General features: G+C 38.3%; 1 protein-coding gene across 2 annotated transcripts in view; it reads left to right on the top strand.

Moving 5' to 3' along the window:
• The window catches only part of RTF2 (replication termination factor 2), a 51,232-nt gene extending 29,059 nt beyond the window's left edge, over positions 1–22,173 (top strand). Inside the window, exons 6-9 of one of the 2 annotated variants that reach the window (XM_073309300.2) lie at positions 15,002–15,115; positions 19,465–19,519; positions 19,605–19,697; positions 21,362–22,173. In XM_073309300.2, coding sequence (XP_073165401.1) covers positions 15,002–15,115; positions 19,465–19,519; positions 19,605–19,697; positions 21,362–21,549 — 450 coding nt within the window. In that variant the 3' untranslated portion in view covers positions 21,550–22,173. The remainder of the gene's footprint in view (positions 1–15,001; positions 15,116–19,464; positions 19,520–19,604; positions 19,698–21,361) is intronic. The other variant, XM_073309301.2, reaches the window with a different exon arrangement.
• The last annotated feature ends 386 nt before the right edge of the window (positions 22,174–22,559 follow it).

The raw sequence follows: 22,559 nt of genomic DNA, 5'->3' as shown, positions 1-22,559 counted from the left end.
CTAATCTAAATATTTCCCTTCTGCTTTTATAAAATGTAACACTTGTTACATAAGTAAAAAGATAATAGATAAGCCCAGTAGGGGCTGAGGAGCTTTTGGGTATGAGAACTACCTTGAGAGAGAGAGAGAGAGAGAAATATTTTGTGTATTTGCCGTCTAAAAATAATATGTGTGAGTAGGTCTACAGCTGCACTTTTGTCACTTTGATTGAACAAAAAGTCTGTTGGTCAGAAATAAGTACAGAGATGGCCTAGAAATATCTTAAGGAATTGCTGCAGGCACTCCAAAAATGAAAGTTGCTGACTTCAAAGGAAGCTCTGTATACAGAAAGAAAAGGAGTACTTGTGGCACCTTAGAGACTAACCAATTTATTTGAGCATAAGCTTTCGTGAGCTACAGCTTACTTCATCGGATGCATACTGTATACAGAGTTGCAGCATAGAGCCCTTAATAACCAATAGCACTATTGTTTTAGAAGCTGTAATGTGTTAATTATCACATCTCTGCAGTGAATATTGTTATGTGCTGGATGACCGTTCCTTTCATAACTAAAATAAGGTTGATATTTTCTCTCTATTTCATTTGCATAGGGCTTCATGGATCCTATGGAAATGAACTGCAGAATTCAGATAGTATCCTAAATCATGTTTCTGTCATTTGTTTTTACTGTTTCTCTTGTTGCCCCCCCAAAAAATAAAATCATTTTGCCACCCAGTTAATTTTGCTGAACAACCTCCTTGATGAACAGTTTGGAAGAATTATGTGTTAAGACTTTTGTGGGGTATTTAGTCCTGTACATGATATAAATGACAGATGTCAGCCTCCTTGAGAGACTCTCTGGCAATCAGTCTTGCCAAGGCTTCTGGTCTTTGAAGTACTGTTTTGTATTGACCTAGAATTGAAGGCTGTGCACCCTGTGCAGAGCTGGGGGGCTCCTTTGCAAGAACGACACATGTTGTCTTTCTCACAATACAGACGACATTCAGGCAGACTGGGTCAGCACAGTATTCTTGGAGGGAGTGTTCCACTGGTTGTCACTGTTGGGTGGTCTGTTTAGTCATAGGATTGACTAGTGAAGAAGACCACTCCAAAGAAAATGTTTCCCCCTAGAAGTTTGTTCAGCAGTAAGAAGTTAATCTTATCCAAATATATTTTCAGCTTTCAGCAAAGAGCTTGTACTTAGAATTAATTTGGAGGCCACTTCACCCATCTGAGGGCCTGTACGGAAAAGTGACTATCTACTCCTGCATGACTTTGGGTTACTGCAGCACTTGAAAAATTTATCAGGCACTTATCAGCTAGCAGCTTACTGGCCAAAGGGGCCAATAAAAAATGTGAGGAAATGGGGATCCACCAGGCAGATCCAAGAACAATATCTTAGTGAGAAACACAACCTACTTTTTCCCAGCTGCCATGAAGAGGAAGATGCTGGGATTCTTACAAGGGTGTTGTCCGCAGACTATTCTTGAGGATCTCTCTTGCATCAGCCTCTGACAAATCTGAAGCCTCTGCTCTTCCCCAATTGCTGTTTTCTTGCTCCTCTCCCTCATTCTCCCCCACACACAAACACAAAATACATCATGAAGGTCTGTGAGCAAGGATTGACTACTGTGCCACTCCTCTTGACTCCTTCAAAAGTTGGGGGAAGGAATTCATAGAATCATAGAATATAAGTATTGGAAGAGACCTCAGGAAGTCATCTCGTCCAATCCCCTGCCCAAAGCAGGACCAACACCAACTAAATCATCCCAGACAGGGCTTTGTCAAACCAGGCCTTAAAAAACTTTAAGGATGGAGATCCCACTACCTCCCTAGGTAATCCATTCCAGTGCTTCACCACCCTCCTAGTGAAATAGTATTTCCTAATATTCAACCTAGACCTCCCCCACTGCAACTTGAGACTATTGCTTCTTGTTCTGTCATCTGCCTCCATTGAGAACAGCCTAGCTCCATCCTCTTTGGAACCCCCCTTCAGGTAGTTGAAGGCTCCTATCAAATCCCCCCTCATTCTTCTTTTCTGCAGACTAAATAACCCTGAGGAGTTCCCTCAGCCTCTCCTTGTAAATCATGTGCCCCAGCTCCCTAATCATTTTAATTGCCCTCCGCTGGACTCTCTCCAATTTGTCCACATCCTGTCTGTTGTGGGGGCACCAAAACTGGATGCAATACTCCAGTTGTAGCCTCACCAGTGCCGAATAGAGGGGAATGATCACTTCCCTCTATCTGCTGGCAATGCTTCTACTAATACAGCGCAATATGCCGTTGGTCTTCTTGGCAACGAGGGCACACTGCTGACTGATATCCAGCTTCTCATCCACTGTAATCCCCAGGTCCTGTTCTGCGGAACTGCTGCTCAGCCAGTCGGTCCCCAGCCTGTAGCAGGGCATGGGATTCTTCCTTCCTAAGTGCAGGACTCTGCATTTATCCTTGCTGAACATCATCAGATTTATTTTGGCCCAATCCTCCAATTTGTCGAGGTCACTCTGGACCTTATCCCTACCCTCCAGCATATCTGCCTCTCCCGCCAGTGTAGTGTCATCTGCGAACTTGCTGAGGGTGCAATCCATCCCATCATCCAGATCATTGGTAAAGATGTTGAACAAAACCAGCCCCAAGACCAACCCCTGGGGCACTTCACTTGATACCGGCTGCCAAGTAGACATCAAGCCATTGATCACTGCCCGTTGAGCCCGACAATCTCGCCAGCTTTCTGTCCACCTTTTAGTCCATTCATCCAATCCATACTCTTTTAACTTGCTGGCAAGAATACTGTGGGAGACTGTATTAAAAGCTTTGCTAAAGTTAAGATATTGTATAAAGCTAAAATTATTAATAGGTATAAAAGGTACATTTGTACCTATTATTATTACCATAGCTCTTAGGAGCCCCAGTCTTAGACCAGGACTCTGCTGTGCTAGCCACTGTACAAACACAGAACAAGAAGGTGATTCGTACCTAAAAAAGCATATAGTCTAAGTAGTTGAGGTACAAACCCTGATTTTTGTTATGTGGCAGGAAGAGAAGATTTTTAGTATAATGAAAACTTGTTAAATATTGGTACTAAAAAGGCTTTTTTCTTATGTAATTTTTTTCATATCAATGCAATCAGCTCAATTCTTATTTTAAAAGATTTTCATTTATTCTAAAAGCTATTCTTTTTATACTTTAAGTTCTGGCTACCTACTGAAATCAGAGTGTGTGTGTGTAGCTAGTTGTATCTTCTGTACCTATTGAACAATTATTTGAATTGTATAGGTATTAGACCTTCAGAATCTGAAATTACCATTTTTGTAGTAAAGCGTGTGTATGTGTATCTATCTACATATCTGTAAAGTCAGATTCTGAAGGCTTTTGGATGCCTATTGCTCTCACAGTTGAAATAATTGTTTAATGTAACCATCTTAGATTAGGTAACTTCAAATATATAGTTTGACTAAAGAAATTTAGACACATTTTATAATTAGAGTACTTACAGAAAAGGAACACAAATTGTGAGCAACTGAACTGTAACATTGCTCATTCTCGTGCCTATTTCCTGCTTGTATTCAGTGTCCTACCTTTCAGCAGTTACAACTTGAATCATACGATCAGAATTGATTTGGCTGTGTTTTTATCCATGGGAATTTCCTTCAATTTTTCTCTGATTCGTCTTCTCTGCAAGATGTTTTAACGAGAAAAGAGAGGCAAAGTCAGTCGGTAAACGTGTTCAGTAGTGTTGTAGGCAGTTTCAGTTTCATCATCATCTAGATAGATTATATAAAGGCATGCCTTCTATTGTTCTGAGACAACACCTTTAACAGGAAACCTGATTGTCAATAGACGTTTTGCACAATCAAAGAAACTCAGAAACTTCAAAATCAGAAGGGATCATCATGATCATCTAATCTGACCCCCACATTGCAGGCCACAGAACCTCACCCACCCACTCCCATAATAGACCTCTAACTTTTGGCTGTGTTACTGAAATCCTCAAATTATGATTTAAAGACTTCAAGTTACAGAGAATTCACCATTTAAATCTGCAACCCAAGCCTCATGCTGCAGAGGAAGGCGAAAAACCCTAAGGGTCTCTGCCAGTGTGACCCAGAGGAAAATTCCTTCAGACCCCAAATATAGCGATCAGTTGGACCCTGAGCATGTGGGCAAGACCCACCAGCCAGAAACTGGAAAAGAATTCTCTGAAGTAACTAAGAGCCCTCCCCATCTAGTGTCCCATTACCAGCCGTTGGAGATATTTGCTACTAGCAGTAACAGCTCAGCTATATGCCATTATAGGCAGTCTCCTCATACCATCCATAAACTTATCAAGTTCAGTCTTGAAACCAGTTAGATTTTTTTTTTTTTACCTCCACTGCGCCCTTTAGAAGGCTGTTCCAGAACTTCACACCTCTGATAATTAGAAACCTTCACCTAATTTCAAGCCTAAACTTGTTGATGGTCAATTTGTGTCCATTTGTTCTTGTGTCCACATTGGTGCTTAACTTTAGTAACTCCTCTCCCTTCCTGGTATTTATCCCTCTGATGTATTTATAGAGGGCAATCAGATCTCCCCTCGGCCTTCTTTTGGCTAGGCTAAACAAGCCATACTCTTTGAGTCTCCTCTAATAAGGTAGGTTTTCCACTCCCTCAGATTATCCTAGTAGTAGTAGCCCTTCTCTACATCTGTTCCAGTTTGAATTTATCTTTCTTAAAAATGGGAAACCTGAATTGCACACAGTATCCTAGGTGAGTTCTCACTGGTGTTTTGTATAATGGTTCTAACACTTCCCTATCTCTACTGGAAATACTTTGCCTGATGCATCCCAGGACTGCATTAGCCGTTTTTGTAGCCATATCACATTGGTGGTTCATAATCATCCTGTGATCAACCAATACACCAATTTCTCTTCCTTTGTCACTTCCAACCGATATGTGCCCCGCTTATAGCAAAAATTCTTGTTGTTGGTCCCTAAATGCATGACGTTGCACTGCATTTCATCCCATTTCTATTATTACAGCTTACAAGATCGTCCAGATCATCTTGTATGATATTCCGGTCCTCCTCCGTTTTGGCAGTACCTCCCAACCTTACGTCATCCGCAAATTTTATTAACACACACTCAGTTTTTGTGCCAAGGTCAGTAATAAAAACGTTAAATAAGATTAGTCCCAAGACTGATCCCTGAGGAACTCCACAAACACTCTTTCCAGCTTGACAGTTCACCTTTCAGTATATCCTGTTGTAGTCTCCCCTTTAATCCGTTCCTTATCCACCTTTCAATTCTCAGTTTAATTCCCACCTTCTCCAATTTAACTAATAATTTCCCATGTGGAACTGTATCAGATGCCGTAGTGAATTCCAGGCAGATCTACTGTATTTCTCTTGTCTAAAAACCAGTTATCTTTTCAAAGAAGGTGATCAGGTTGGCCTGGTATGATCTACCTTTTGTAAAACCATGTTGTATTTTATCCCAATTACCATTCACCTCTATGTTGTTAACTACTTTCTCTTTCAAAATTTGTTCCAAGACCTTGCACACAATTGAGGTCAAACTAATAGGTCTATAGTTTTCCAGATTACTTTTTTTCTATTTCTTAAAAATAGGAACTATATTAGCAATTCTCCAGTCATAGGGTATGACCCCCGAGTTTACAGATTCATTAAAAATCCTTGTTATTGGGTTTGCAATTTCATGTGCCAGTTCCTTTAATAGTCTTGGATGGAGATTATCTGGGTCCCCCAATTTAGTCCCATTAAACTGTTTGAATTTGACTTCCACCTCAGATGTGGTAATTTCTGCCTCCATATCCTTGTTCCCATTAGTCATGCTACCACTCCCTCTAAACTCTTCATTAGCCTTATTAAAAACTGAGGCAAAGTATTTGTTTAGGTGTTGGAGCATGCCTAAATTATCTTTAATCTGTACCCAGTCCTCAATGCTTAGCAGCCCCACCTCTTCTTTCCTTGTTTTATATTTTTTTATATGGCTATAGAACCTTTTGGTTTTAATTCCCTTTGCAATGTCCAACTCTGCTTGTCTTTTGGCAGTTCTCACTTTATCCCTACACTTTGACCTCCAAGAGGTAGTTTTCCTTGCTGATCCATCCCAGCTTTCATTCCTTGTAGGCTTTCTGCTTTCTCTTACTCACCTGTTTGGGTTGCTTGCTCATCCAGGTTGGTCTGCAACCCTTCCCTGCAATTTTTTTCCCCTTGCTTGGGATGCAGGCTTCAGATGGTTTCTTCAACTTTGACTTAAAGTAATTCCAAGCCTTCTTCACATTCAGATCCTTGAGTTCTTCAGTCAGTCCACTTCTCTAACGTGTTCCTTTAATTTTTTAAAGGTAGGCCTTTTGAAATCAAGGACCCTAGTTGCAGATCTATTTTTGTTTATCCTTCTATTTAGTTTAAACTTAATTAGCTCATGATCACTTGACGCAAGATTGTCCCCTACAACCAGTTCTTCTATGAGGTCTCTCAGTACTCACCAATACCAAATCTAAAGTGGCATCACGTCCTGTTGATTCAGCAACTATTTGGTGAAGAAATCTGTCAGTTATCACATCCAGGAAAATCTGGGCCATACTATTGTTAGTAGCACTTGTCCTCCAATCTATATCTGGGAAGTTAGTCTCCCATAGTCCACACAATTCCCAGTCATGTTTTTAATGAAATTATTGTTAAAGAGGTGCCTATCCATATCCAAATTAGATCCCGGGCGTTTGTAGTATACTCAAGGGAATGCACTAAGAAAGCACTAGCCCAAGGGAACCTCTAGTTGCTTTCTTCCCTAAAGTGATTTTGGCTCAAATAGATTCTGTCTTATCCATTCCATCACTTCTAATTTCTTTACAGTCTACCTCATCATTAATATACAGTGCACCATCACCTTTGCCTTTGTGTGTTTCCTGAACAGCACATACCCTTCAATAACTGTATTGCAGTCATGAGTGCTATTCCATCATGTTTCTGTTATCCCTATATCTGGTTTCACTTCCTGCACCAATAGTTCTAGTTCCTCCATTTTGTTACCCAGGGTCCTTGCATTGGTGTACAAACATTTTAATGGTTGCTGCTTGGCTTTGCCCATTTTCCTCACCCAGCTGGGTGTAGTCATTCTATTGCCAGTATCGCCTACCTGACTGTTAGTGCTCAGACCAATGAAGCTATCTTTCCTCTTAATGTACATTTTCCTACCCACTGCTCTTCCGTTCTCCATTGCGGTATCCTCTTTTACTTGATGTTCCTCCCTTTCAATGTTAAAATCTGGCATGGAGATTACATGAGCATCTCCCAACCATTTCCCCCAGAGTTTCTAGTTTAGAGCTCTTTTAATCAGTTGTGCCATCCCATGAGAACAGTCTTCTGTCCATGAATGCCTCCCAGTAGTCAAATATCCCAAAGTCCTCCTTAAAGCACTACTGCTTGAGCCATCTGTTGATCATCATAATCTTGTCTCGCCTTCGTTCTCCTCCTTTAAGGACTGGTAGAATCCCACTTCCTTATTTTTTTAATTCCAGACTTTCACATTTTAGCTGATTTGTTATGAAACATCATTTTTTTGTAGCACAGAAGGCAATATTCAGAGGAAAAAACTTTGTGAGGCTGTAGGTCCACTGACACGGCCAACTTAAAAACCTATGCAATGTTTTTGTTCAAAACTACAAATAACAAACTGCTTCTGGTGGAGCAGTAGAGAAAGATGGAGTCTGTTTTTCCATTGCATGCAGTGTGCTGCTGTTTAAAAGTGCAATCTCTCAAACTGTCCTCACTTTACCATATCTTGGAAGAATTTGGTCACTCTAACGTAACTGGAGCTGGTTGCTTGTTCAGATTTTTCACATTGTGCCTGTCTGCAAATTTAGTGGTTATAATTGCAAAATTAAAGGCACAAGCAGTAACTTAAACACTTGAAAAATATTAGGGGAGAAAAACTTTTTAAAGGATCTTCTAATGCCATGAGGTACTATGGCAGTAAGGTACTGGGAGATGTTGCGGTGACAAGGTTGGGGTCATGGAGATGCATGTATTGGTTGCAGTAAACCCTGAACAGAAAATTATTGTATCTGTCTTCCTGGGCATGACCGAAAGGACGCGACAGGTAAACAAACCGGCCCGGCCCGCCAGGGGCTTTCCCTGAACAAGCAGCGTCCCAAGTTTGGGAAACACTGGTTTAATGGATTATAGGGTCATTTTGTATGATCATCTGAGAGCAATACTTCCAAAAACAACAGTTCATCCTTGTGTAAGGGTGTCTGTATTTGATTCTTTACCTACTAAGCCTCCAACTGGACTTGATTGTCTTTTTACAGGACTTTTACTGACTCAAGGGAAAGATTTTTAGTAACCTCCATGTATTCCCCACTTAATACAAAGACATATTTGTCTTGACTGCCAAGCTTTCTGGTGTCCCGGATCACAAATGACCAAGAGTATAAGAATATAACAAGTTGGTAGTGTTGTAGTATCTTATCCACCAGCAGCTGAAATATGAAGTAGGTAGGAGCAGCAGAACTAGTGAGACATTTATCTTACTGTCAAAGTGGTTTTCGGTACATATCTTTCTAGGCCTTACTTTTTCCTTCAAGGTTTCTTTTCCTTCTGTGTTAGGATTAGTTTTCTGAACCATATGGCCCCCACCTTTGAAATTATGGAGGGGAGAGGTTACATCTCAACAGAAAAATTAAACAGACTTCAGTCAAAATACTGCATAAATGTTCTTATAAACTCATGGGGGGAGAGGGGAGAAATGTCTATTAGACAAACAGTTAATCCCCTCTGGAAATAAATAAATTAAATAACAGACAATTAAGGGATTTGAATGGAAGGGGAAAAAAAGCAGAGAATTAGCATTAAGCAGTATGGGCATGGTAGTATCTTCCTGGCCAGCCGAAAACATTTCATCTTACAGAACATGCAAAGACAGAAATTGATAGAGAGAGATTAGATAAGGAAATTCCACTAACAGTTGCCCTTTGTGTGTGTGAAAAAAAAAAAAAAAAAAAGCATCTGCCAAGTGATAGTGGATACGCACAATGAAACATTGTTCTTAAAGTATACGTAGGCTTGGAAGGATTCGATTTTTATTGGTAAATGTCAGTAAACAGATTTCACCATACACACACAAACCATCGAAAAAATATTTGTCGATAGAAATTTACAGACAGGCAAAGTAAGTAATGCTGCTTGATAACTTTTTAGAGTTTGGTTTAATGATATTTACTTGGTTTATTTTGACATGTGAGGTTGACAGTTTGTATTTTAACATTTATAAAGCTTTCCTTTTTTGAATCTGTATCTTATTAAATTTGTCTGACCCACCCCCCGATATTTCCTGCAACTGTGAACATTTCAAAAAATTAAAAATCTGTGAAAATTTAAAAAAAATACTTAAAAACATGAACATTGGTATTATCCTTTGAAGTTGTCTTTTGCCAAGTGTAAGTGTCCTTGTGGATCTCAATGTAAGTTCACATATGCCTCATGCACACGAGCCCAGAATCTTTTCAGAATAGTAGTAACTATGAGAAAGGGACTGAGAGACTTTTTCCATTGGACCATATGAACTGGAACTATAAACTCACTGAACATTAAATCTCACCAAATGAGGGTAAATCCATCCTCATCATCGTATCCACTCATTATCCTCCATACCTGAACATACCCATTATATGAACAACATACCCCCATATATCAATGTCTGTAATTTTGACCCGTTAACCTTTTACCCCAATCGGGGATATTGCAGATTATGTATTCCTTACTCCAACCGATCCTAAAGTGAACTTTGCACCCCTTGATAATATGTACTTTATTGGCTGATAACCAGAAATTATGGTTAAACTCTGTACTGTTTTCCTTTTATTTTAACATCTTAATAAAATTATTAAATCTGTATGCCCCCACACCACAAGGTGAGGCTCTTTGCCCCAAACACCTTGATAGCAGACTCTAAACCGACAGTGTTTAAACTTGCCCATTGTGTGATGCTTTTATGCCCTTAACTGACAGCCGGCAGATGCCTATTGTGCCTCGGGGAAGCACACATCCCCAACAATCTGCCATTCCTTCTTGTCCCACATCTGAAAATTGAGAGACACTAGGGCTCAAATTACATCTACTTGAGCAATCCATGAAAGTAATGTTTGAGCCTGGAGAAGAGATCTACCAAGTCAGAGTAGAGGAGACTATCCATGGCAAATTTTCCAGTAACCAGACAGTATACCCCAGTTCCAGTGGGGAGAAGAAATCCTCTAAAAGGGCACCCGAGCCACTGCTACCAGTGCCAGGATCTCAGAAACTGAACAGAGCACCAGAACCCTCGGCATTGTCAGCGTTTGTGCCGAGTGCATCAGCACTTACTCTAGAGATCTGGAATATATGCCATCTACTTCAAGAAGTGCTGAGCATAAGCACAGCTCTGAGCATGCAGTGGAATCATCTTGCAAGGAAAGCTCAAAATATTCATCAACGTTGAGCCCAGGGAACAAGGTACTGACTGAAAAGAAAGTGGAGGAAATAGTGACACTGGTACCAATCAAGACCAGCACCAGTACAGACAATGGCATCAATCAGCAGACCTTTCCTAGTAGAGAGAGAGAACTCAGTAGAGAGACTCATTACCTCTCACATCTGCATCTGAGCAGGCAGCAGCCCTGCATCCAATGGCACTACTGTTCATGGACATACTTCTTCTTGTCATCTCCAAGTTATACCTTCTCCGCTCTATCAAGAAGGGAACCTGCTCGCATCAATCAGAAAAGGGCCCTCTAGGGAGTTCCAGACATCCCATGCCATGCACCAATGCAAGATTGACAATGGACTAGTCAACTGCAATCTGGCCAGTACTCTTATAACTTGCCACTTCAGTCATATTGGCCTTACGGGGGGCCCACCTTCCGATATGTCCATCTCAGGTTTCAAGGAAGAAGACAAAGTCCCTTGCATCCACAGGTTCACTGGCCATACCAAGCTCCTCACACCTGAGCTAGAGGAAACTCCTTGTTTTAGGCACAGGTGGTTCTGGAGACACTTCATTTGCCCTCCCTACCAAAGGCATTTTTATCTTCTCCTGATGAGACAGTCAGATCAGTCCTGACACTGGCTTGAAATGATTTTAAGGCCTTCCAGAACTTGCTCATGAGGATAACTGAAACCTTGGACATCAAGACAATGGTGATCCAAGAGAACATGCATAAGCTGTTTGACATCCTCAGGACCATCAATAATTGCCCTTCCAATCAATCAGGACATAATAGACCCAGCTAAAGGGGTTGTAGCACACTCCAGTTTTGTTTTCCCTCCCCCTCAAAGTTAGTAGAAAAGCACTACCACCAAGTACCATCTAAAGGTTTTTAACAATTTTACATATATCCAGGATCTTTAGTAGTATTTATGGTTCAGGAGAAGACAGCTCATCTGAGGAGACTCTGGAAGACAAGAACCCTCCAAAATTGGACCACACTGACACATACTTGAGAACCAGTTACTGACCCTACAGTCGGTTGTGATTCTTTGAGATGTTGGGTCATGGGATATAGTCTGACTATATCTTCTGTTCCTGCTTTTCATGGTTCTCAGCAGTCACAGGCTTCAGATTGTGAGGGAACTGAGGGAAGATCGTGGTTGCTCAGCCATTTATGTCCTTGCATGGGAGCACAGGGTGCATGCATGGCTCTGACACACTTACTCAGAAAAGATTCCAAACTTGCGCAAAGCTACTTCAACATTTCAAAGATCCACTGTTATTGTAGGGTAAGTAAGTGTTCTTTCTATGAATTAAGTTGAAAAATGCATGGAAGAAAACTTTGTACCTCATGGAGATTAGTCAATGTACATACAGGGCATTTGGGTTGTAAAGCAATGTGTAAGTGCTTAGTCTTACATGTATTGGATAGAGTAGATCAGGAATGCAGTAGTTGAGAGACAAGAGGAGGAAAATAGAAATTATATCAACTCTAATATCTTGTACAAGTCCCACTACCTTCATTATCATCTTTTATCCACACAACCGCCTTTCAAAAAAATTGCAGTTTGATAGCTATGCCATTGTGGAAAGCAAATTGCCCATCAGTCTCTCTGGAATAAACCTCTGAAAGGGTGATATCTTTATACTTGTTTCTGATCAATACACAGAAGTATTCACTTTAAAATATTGCCCCGTTGAGAGAGACAAATTTCAGAGCAGAATTGGCATAGTTTAAAATATTAGTTAAATACATTCACAGGCAACAAGTCAGCGGAAAAATGCCAGTGTGCTTTTGTTAGTTGCATTTGTAGAAAAAAATGAAGTTGATTTCCTCTTTAATGGATTATGCAAGAAAATTAGAATCTGGACCTGTTAGAAAAATCTACAACTGGGACAGAAAATGTACAATGGTACCATTTAATTAAAAAAAAAAAAATCCAGGTAAGATTACTACTGGGAAGAGAGAAATAGTGGTGTAACTATGCAGTTTCTGTACCTTTTTGCATGGAATAGGGTTTTGTACAAATTCAGAATTTTCTAATACACTTGGAATATTTTTAGAATTTTCTATGCAGATTGATACATTAATTTCTTGTAAATGTAGTTATTTGTATCTTAAGTGCATGGTTCACCATTAAGATCATCAGTATTTATTATCCCTTTGAAAGGATGTACTTGTGGGATGGTTGTTTCTGCAATAGACCAAAATACTGAATTTTTTCCTTCGACTGACTAGAAATCATGGTGGCTATAGTTTAATAGCTATGTTTTATGGTCTCTTGTATTTAGAAAATACTTCCGATCATCTACTTTGAAAGAGATTTTCTCCTTTTGATTTAGCAATTGAAAAAAAGAGGGGAAAAGTAAGATAAGAATTACCCATATTGATGTAATGGAACAAAAGAATATTGCCAACTTTGTTTTCTAGTTTAGTTTCTATTACAGGAAAAGCAATTGTAATTATGGTAGATGATGGAAATTTAGAAGTGATAAAACATTCATTAAAATCATCTCATTGTCCTGTTAAGACAAATTAGTAGTTAGTACAATAGCATCACATTCCTTCCACTATGGCTCTCTTGCTGTTGTTTTTTCCATTACTATCCTTTGTGCTGAAGGCTTTATTAATCCAGATTAAGAACTAATTTCTATGTACATTGCATGTACACACCAAGTGAAGAAAACACTTCGGACAGCAAGGTCAGAATCCAGAAGCAAATGACTTTTTGGAGGGAGCACCAACTGTTAATGGTGGTTACTGTGACACCAGTACTAACAGTGTCACAGTAAGACGATATGAATCAACCACGGTAGTGCTTACTGCTGGTTTGGGTCTACTTAGTGTATATTATCTGCACATGTGCAGTCGCCAGTTCTGCTGCGTGCAATTTCTTGCCCCTTCGTTTTAAGTCTGCTGGAGGGGCAAGAAAATTAACCCCTGTTGTAGTAGATGATTGAATTCAATCTATGCATCAGGCACCTTAAAAAGGAAAATTTAATTTCCTTAACTTTCCAAAATATATTAATGCTGATGTTAAAAAAAATGAAAAGATTTTTTGGTAATTACATGTAATCCTAGACACATCCTTAACCATATTTGAAAATAAGGTTGTCCACCTAATCAATTAATCATTTACATTTCTTGGAAATTGGAGAGTGGACTCCCATCACAACCTTTTTTTCCATTAGAGCAGCGCCTTTTAACTTAGGAAATGTCTTGTCTCCCTTTTTGTGCCAAAAGCTAATTAAGTAATCTGTTTATGCTACAGCAAAGTTTTAACCTATCAAAACACAAACAAAATTCACTTCAGGATGTGTTTTGTGTGTGTGTGTGTATTCTTAATTAGATACAATAGTGAGCTGCCCCTCCAAACGATTTGTATACTGTCAGCCAGTCACGGTTTTGGCTTGGTGCTGAATGGAGATAGACTTGCAGGTTTAAGTTGAGCTAAAGCAATATAAGGCACTCTTAAACCAATATAAGTGTGCCTAGATAAGAGGGCTGCACTGATTTAAACTAGCTTTCTGAACTGATTTGACACTAATTGCTCACTTTTATTTTTAGCTTTCTCTCTCACAATGTGATTATTTACAAGAAAGACTCAAGGACTTTGTGTGGTAAAAACCCTAAAACCCATGTTCACCCCTTTTTAAAGGGGACCTTCAAAGTGCTTTAAAAACAAAAAAAAATGTTTAGGCTCTGTTTTCTTCTTTATGAGGTATGAAGGGGGCTTGACGTTTTGGTTTCCTATTAGAAATTCAGTTATTGTCTAGATTTTTTTTTTTTTTGGTGGAAAATGTTACAAATCTCTGGAGAACTAGTAGGATTCTGACACAGGTACCGAGAGAATATTGGCACAATTGACAGAAGAGGAATTTTCGGTTGCACTGTTCAAAACTATTCTTGTTTTAACTCAAACACCTAACAAACAGAGGGTGTCTGAAAAATTCACCATTGCTTAAGGGGAAAACATTAAAAAAATTCTTTTCAGCCCTCATTTATACCTCAGAAAGAAGCAAAATTAGTGCACAACCCTTTGCATGTCATCTTTACATGTATACATGATACTGGTCTAGATTAAATTGGGGTTAATATATGTGCAAATGTTTAACTTTCAGTATTTAACAAACATCAAGCATGAGGACTAATGGATATGCCTCCATTTTCCTAGTTGACAAGTATGAGGCAACCTGCACGGTTAGCTGCTGCAAAATGGAATCACATTGGGCTCCCATGCAGATGCTTTACCAGTGCTAACTGTAGTTTTCATTCCTTAGTCACCCTCATGAGTGGGAGCACTTCTGTGCAAGACCATAGTATAATGCCATTTCTGCTGCAGTTTCTGATCAGTGTCTAAAAATAGAGAAATATACACTGAGAAAAATGGGGAGCGAAAATGAAAATGGAAAGGCAGAGGGAAGGAAAGATAAGGATGTGGCAGTTCTTTGAAGAGTGTTCAAAAAAACCTGTACTTTTAAAACAAAGATCCATCAAGCATAAACATCTGTTTCCAATCTTGAAAAGTTATGTTTTGTTTCATTGTTTTCTATTCAAGTGTGGTGTTCCCTTTCAAGATGTTGATGTGGTTATACTTAATGGTAATAAAGACGATGTGGAAGTGCTGAAGAAAAGAATGGAGGAGAGAAGGCTTAAGAGTAAAGTGGGAAAGGTAATGATTTTACAGAGACTTAAAAATGCTAGGAAGTTGTGTGTGTGTGTGTGTGTGTGTAATGAGATCTTTTATGAATAGATCTCATAGGTGAAAGTTCAATTTGTAGAAACAGAGATTCTTCCTTGATTCTCAGAATGAACCACATTCATTCTAAGCTATCCAGATTTTATTTCTTGCTGGTAACTCTCTTTTTAGTTCACGTTGGACGCACTGATCTGAATGCTTCAGTTTTATCCAGAACAATTTTTTTTAAAGTATTAGTTGTTTCTCTACAGCATTCTCCTGCAGCAAGACAATGCATTTTAGATGCAAAACATTTTGATTTTCTGCATACTATTCTGAAGTGTAGGGGCTTTATTCAGTAATCTCCACTGTCTATTCCAGACCAAGTCCCGGAAAGATATTGTTATGCTTAAGACCAAAGTAACCAACATCAGTTCAAGTGTATGGCGGCCACTTTGGCATACCATAATGTAATGTCAATACAAAGGATAATGAAGATAATTGGGGAAAAAATGCAATAGAAATAAATATATTGAAACATACTTTGCAGATATTCAACATAAAGACTACATCTAATTGATCCTTATTGTGCATAATAAAAGTACATAACTCACTCATGGGACACTGCTACTGGAAGAAAAATATTTCTCCTAGTCACCTGTGTATGTGGATAGTGTGTGCATCACTTTATAGTTCATTATTCTAGTCTGTTTTAAAAAGTCACCTGGATATGTAACTTTGTTCAGGGTGGTGAGCCTCTAACAGACATTGATAGCCATGCCCATCTCGAGCTCTGGTATCATCAGATCTCACCAACTAAGTAGTGTCAGTCTTGGCCAATATTTGAACCTAGTATTTTGGCAATTGGTGGTGCAGTTGGTGGCACTGTTTTTCTAAGTTGGTGCAAAACCAATCCCTTTCCACAGTACCTGGGGTGCCATGCTGGTGGAGATGTAAAACCAAGGTCCCAATTTCTTGTCATTAGATTTTGTGGTACTTTTCACAAGCATCAAGTTGTTACCCGTATCTGCTGACCAAATTACAGTTTTGGGGTGGTTTTTTTCGACCATAATTTTAGTTTAAACTCTTGTATTATTCAGAATAGCTCCACCTTTTCTCTCTGCTCACCTCAGTAATTTATAATCTAACAAATTAATCAGAGAGAAATAAACATTGGCTTCTGTACCAGATTAGCTACTACTTGAGTAGTTGTTCTGAAGCAAGGAAGTGACTAAATTTGTATTCAGTATGTACACAAATTCAGGACTTTTCAAGAGAGTAATATGTGGTCAGTAGAGTCCAAGAATGAATCCAAATGAAAAGGTCATGCCAAAATCCTTCTATAACTTTAACTACAGAACTGGTAGGATCCTTGAAATACGAACTGCTTTATTCTTGCTCCTCCTTGCACCTGTACCTCTCTCCTACCCTCAGTCCGAAACACTATCTCACCACCCTGAATATGTGCTGAGAACACCACCCAGCTTCCAGTAGACTCCCCCTCACTGTGTTTCATGAAATAGTCAAGAATTATAGTTGGCCTAAAGAGTCTAAATTGCTGCAGCAACTTATTTCGAAATAGTCCCAGGGTAGTTTTGCTTTTTTCAGCTGTTTCTGTTTTGAGTCAGCTTTTGAATGGAAAGAAAGCTAAAATATGTCAGAATGCAAAATTAATTCTCCAACCAGGGTAATAGGATTGCTTCTTCAGTGCTGTTGTGCTGGAGGCCAGCCATGTGTAATTGGAATGTGTTAATTAGTTATTCTGTGTGTCACTTATCCTCAGTTGCATTTGCTTTTATATTATGGTGAAGCCTATTTTAAGTGACCTCTTAGAGATGGTTTTCTAATAACACAGGAACAGAATTGTAGTTGATACATTTGAGAATCCTTTAGAACAGTTGTTTGAAACAGGTGGTTGCCTATAAGATCTATACAAGTTTCATTCTACAATGTTTTATATTCATTTCTTAAGCTCATGGTAGTCTTTTCTAAATAGGTTTTAATAAAATAACTTACCATTTTTAGTAACCCATATTTTACTAATTTGTAGTTGTTGCTACCTACTCAAGCCATACGAAAGAACACTTATTTTACTGGCACTAGTTTTTACATTTAACTTATTTTCACTCAGTCTGAGTAATAACTTCTCTTACAATCTAATTTTGGTCTTTGGTTGCTGATCCTTTCTCCTGTGGGTAGAGTGCATCTTGTTCTTATCCTTGTCAAACTGAATTAAAGTAGCATATTATACAAGAAGTATTTAATATAAATACTGTGTGCTCATTGCAGCTTCTCCTTGGTTCAATGGGGAGCCTCCTTGGTCTTTGGAATTGCTGGGTAGCAACCATCCAAATACGCAAATTTGAATGAACAAAACTCTTATTTAGGTCTACATTTCAAGAACAGTGCTTCCTCATCTATCTTCAGAAATGAGAAGATCATTTCAAGAACTAAAATTGAGATGTGGAAGAGAGAAACGTGTCTTATGCCAAGTTTTTTGTAGATATTCTGCATTGTTCAAACCAAAAAAAACCCAAATCCATGTTGTTTCAGTAGTATCAGTAAATATTATTAGGGCTGCATCTTCTTCTGTTCAACACCTCTAATTGGTTATCCGGTGTCAGTAAGAACTTTGGACTCTGGATTAACTGGAGAGCAGGCAAGTGTGACAGGCTTGTTAGTTGGGCTGCTAAAGAAATACTCAATGCTAAAACCTACCCTGAAAATGCAATTTTTTGTTGTAAGCTGTTAAGTTTAATTCTGTCTGCTTATTGGATGAAGAACTAATATGTGAAAGCCTCAATTGTTGTCAGGTGATCCATTGTCAGATTTAGTGTGCAGACCTTTTCCATGAACGAAGACGTTTCCGATACATCATCCCTTCCCTCTGCCTGTTCTGTGTTTGAAGCAGACAGGTTATTGAAATATACAAAAATCCTGTTTCCTGAAGCACTCAGATAGCATTCTTGTAAGTTTCAGTGTCTTGCATGTCCATAACACAAAGATGGAGGCATAGTGAAAAGAGTGCTCTTTACATCCACATACTGCAAAGAAATCACAGTAATTTATTTCAGAGTAGCAGCCGTGTTAGTCTGTATTCACAAAAAGGAGTACTAGTGGCACCTTAGAGACTAACAAATTTATTTGAGCATATGCTTTTGTGAGCTACAGCTCACTTCATCGGATGGAATCACAGTAATTTATTTCAGAGTAGCAGCCATGTTTGTCTGTATTCGCAAAAAGAAAAGGAGTATTCCGATGAAGTGAGCTGTAGCTCACGAAAGCTTATGCTCAAATAAATTAGTTTAGTCTCTAAGGTGCCACAAGTATGCCCTTTCTTTTTGAGTAATTTATTTCTGGCTTTATAATAGTGGTCTTTTAGCATCACCTGCTGGACAAGACTAAGAGCAGCATTTGCTAGGTCACTTTTTCCCCTAAGATTAAATCATACTTGTGACAGTATGCAAGCTCATAGATTCAGCAACATATTTTAAACGTTTACCTTCATGGGGGTTAGTCATCTGTTTGCAGTGTTAGTAAATTTCTTCACTTTGAAGAAATTTACAGTTGCTGACAGTATCTGCAAATCTTTAAACATCAAATATTGTCATTGTTTTTCTCTGATACTTTCATACGGTTTTTTTAAATGTATTTTTACATAGTCTAACACAGAGATTTTTTATTTGAGCACATACAAAAGTGGGCTTTGAAAATCTTGCCAAGAGATGCTATTGAACTGATATTTTTTCAGCCTTCTAAGAAATTAAAATGAACTGTTCTACTAAGCTTTGTTTTTCAAGTGAGTATCCATATAAGAAGGAATGCCTTCATAAAACTAGGAAATATAAAGCAGCTAAAACCAAGATTAATTGAGAAAAATAAAGATTGAATTATAGTAAGGATTCCAATTATTTGTTTATGCTGAAGTTTCTTTTGTTCAGAAATGCCATTATTCATTACAATTGTGCACAGCTGTAGTATCTCACCAAATGGTTTCAATGCTAGTCAATAAAATTACCGAAGAGCTGGTCATTTTAAAAAAAAATACAAAGACTAATTTTATTAGTAAAAAGATGAAACCAAATAAGAAAAAAAACTGCTTCTAGGCAGCTTAGTTTCAACCTATGTGTTGTTATTTGAGATGCCTCCAAGCTAATCAAATATTATTTTCTATACTAAAATAGTAAGAAAAGCATAAAGCAGCTGTATGGAAAGAAACAAGTTCATTGTAGAAAAAACATAAGCATAGCAAAGGGACTTGAATTTCTATCAAATGCACACTTGATTTGATATCCAGTATGGAGATTCTAAATGTAACCTGTTTTCTGCTTATATTGTTTCAGAAATCAAAGAAATGTAAGGCAGCGGAATCAGTCTCTCAACAAGACACCACTGAAGGTAACGTCGTCACAGCTATAACTTACATTTACCTTCTGAGTAATTTAACCAGCTTATGCTTTTGCTTTTTTTTCCTTTTCTGCAGATTCTCCAGGGCCATCAGAAGTAAAGACTGCAAAAGATGGTATGAACACTAATTCTGGAGAAAGGAAACAGATTGTCTTCACAAAGAGTGCAGGTTGGTGTTTTGTTTCAGTTTAACTGGGAAAATTTTCATAAACAGTTTTCCTGTGTTCAGATATTTTTAGAGATTCTTTGTAAGCTATTTGGGGCCAAATTTTTGACCAGGCTTTTACCCTTCCTCCCTTGGTGTGTGCTCAAAATGGCTCATACATACCCATGCAACCACGTGTTGCAAACATGCTTGAAAATTCCAATGTAAGCACGTGCAGAGTGTTAGAGAATTTGTCCTTATAAAGCCCAGTTGGAGGTAAAATTCTAACATTTGTGCACACATGGAGGTGTTAAAACTTTCCAAATGCACAAGCGTGTGGGCAGAGTGCAGTCCAATGTTTGCATGCACACCCAGAAGCCTGGGTCTGACAATTGGGTACTTAATATCATCCATATTTTCTTTTATGTGTCTGTTTTATCGATTGTATCTTAATCGGTTCCACTTTGTGGTGTTAATACCATTATTTAGGAGTTGAAGAAGATTGTTTACTATTTCCTCTCAAACCATAAAAGCGTCAGCTATGCTAAAAGTAGTGTTATTCCCCCCCCTCCGCCCCCGTATATGACCCTGTGAGAGATTTGTTCAATGCATCATAGAGGACTTAGTGTAAAATAAGACAGGGTCACCTTATGGTTTTCATTACCAATTCCAGTTTTTATAGGATTTAACTTGGTAAAAATAAATATTCTTGCCCATCTAAGTTTGCAAGGTTGGTAGTGTTGGGGAGGAGTTTATAACTTTTGCAGAAAAATTGTTATTTCCCATTAAATCTGAAGAAGGACAAGTCTCTTTTGACATTCCTTTCAAACGAAACTAATCAGCTTTGGATATTTTAATAACTTGATTGCTGTTCTGTTACATATCAGAACACTGGAGAATAACTTCAGGACATACCTAATATATTCAGCAGCAGTCATGCAGTTAAGATTACACTTGGCTACCCATTAGTCCAGACTAAGAGTAGCAGTATGACTTTAGGTAATATGACAAAATTTAATGTCTCTAATTCACATTGATTTTTTTTATCCAGAGCTATAAAAATGAGCACATTGTAAAGGTCAGTCAGAGTTTAGAAATGAGACTCAAAATCATGTAAGTTACAGTAAGAGAAGACAACATTTTCTGAAGAGAAAGTTATCTGTTTGATGAATCCAGAGATAGTTATATGATGAGCAATAGTGCTTTTGTGTAGTAATCAGAGTATTTTCATTATAAAAGTGTCTGATCCCTGCCTCTCCCCAAAGAAGGGCTGAGTTCTTCAGTTTATAAATGATGATTCTGGCATTCACTTCATCAAGAAAAATAGCCTCCTACACTTACTTGCTAAGACCAGAGTTCAGAGCTCTGTTTTTTGCATACAGGAGTAGATGATGTCAATACTGTGTTAAGCAGTGCAGAAGGCTAAGGGAGGGTGTACATGCACACAGAGTGGAGAGAGACATACTTTCCTGTATCTAGATTTAGTTGCCAATTTTGTATGTGCGGAAAGAGGTACAAATGACAAACTAGAACCTACCTCATACATTCATGAAAGATATTCATAGCTGTCAGATTTCTGAATCAAGCCATCAATAAACTTATCTTCCAGAGGTACAAAAATGATTTAATAACTTAGGGGCTTTTTAAATTTGCAAATTAGAGAAATTGAATTTTCGTTTCTTCTCTAGAAGCTAATGAAAGTTCTTCTGCATCAGAAAAAATCAGTAAAGCTTCAGCTGGCACCACCAAGAGATCCATTGCCAACAGTGAGGAGAAATCAGAGGCATACAAGTCTATTTTTACGTCACACAGCTCAGCAAAACGCTCGAAGGAGGAGTCTTCCAATTGGATTACTCACACAGCATACTATTTCTGAAACAATTGTATGCATGATTGTAAAAGTCATTGCTGCTTTTCTTCCCTGAGGCTTTTTCTGTGTAACTCTGATACAGGATGTTCATTGTAATCTTTGCAAATTGTTTATAAACTTGTAAATAACCTGTGTACTTAGGTTGTTTTCAGCTATTGTTAAACAAGAAATAGATGGCCAAAATCCATGTCTGGTAATGTGACTTACTTTAAAAGATTATTTACAAAAAATATAATTCTTTGGGGTCAGATTCTGCCATCCTTAGTTACACTGAGTAGTAGTTTACTCTTGATTGCAGTTCCAGTTAGGATTGCAGAATCTGCTTACTAGTAAATATATCCTTCTATGCTTTTAGATGTAGAATGATTACCTACACAATTTTAGCTGCAGTTGTAATTGAACTTCTTTGTGTTAGTTAAGACTAAATTTAATGTTTGTAACTTTCTGACACTGCTTGCTAACAATAAACCCCCCCACAATATTTCCTCTCTTACATTAATTTGACTCTAGTCAAAACCAGTACACGTCTCTCTTAAAGGTGCTGGAGATCACTTTGAATTAACATATGTCAGGATGGAGTCATTCAGAAAGCTCAGTATGATCTCAGAAATAAAGTAAAAACTTTTACAATAGTCTTCTGTTCCATTTCAAAGGAGAATGGAGGTGGGGGAAATGTTTTGCTATTTACTGCTAAATTATTTTTAAAGAAGGCACCAAAATTGTTTGTTGTTCCCCCCAAAAAGTGTTCTAGCTTTTTTTCCCTTCTTACATTAGAAATACCAAGTCTGGGCTTCCATCTTTTTGGTGGAGAACTGTGGAGGATAATGGCATCACACCATGCTGAAACTTGAGCTGGAGCTTTCTTCCTTGCAGTTGAAGTAGCACTGAGGCTGGGTTTTGTACACCATAAAGCAGCAATTTGCCTTTAATTAAAACAAATTAATGGATCCAAATCCTTTTAGCTCAACTGAAAAATATGAACTCACTTATTACCGTAACTTTTGATGTTTTCAGAC

Source organism: Lepidochelys kempii, chromosome 13 (assembly GCF_965140285.1).
Source record: "Lepidochelys kempii isolate rLepKem1 chromosome 13, rLepKem1.hap1, whole genome shotgun sequence".
Classification (NCBI taxonomy): Eukaryota; Metazoa; Chordata; order Testudines; family Cheloniidae; genus Lepidochelys; species Lepidochelys kempii.
This window is presented reverse-complemented; position numbering and strand designations above follow the sequence as displayed.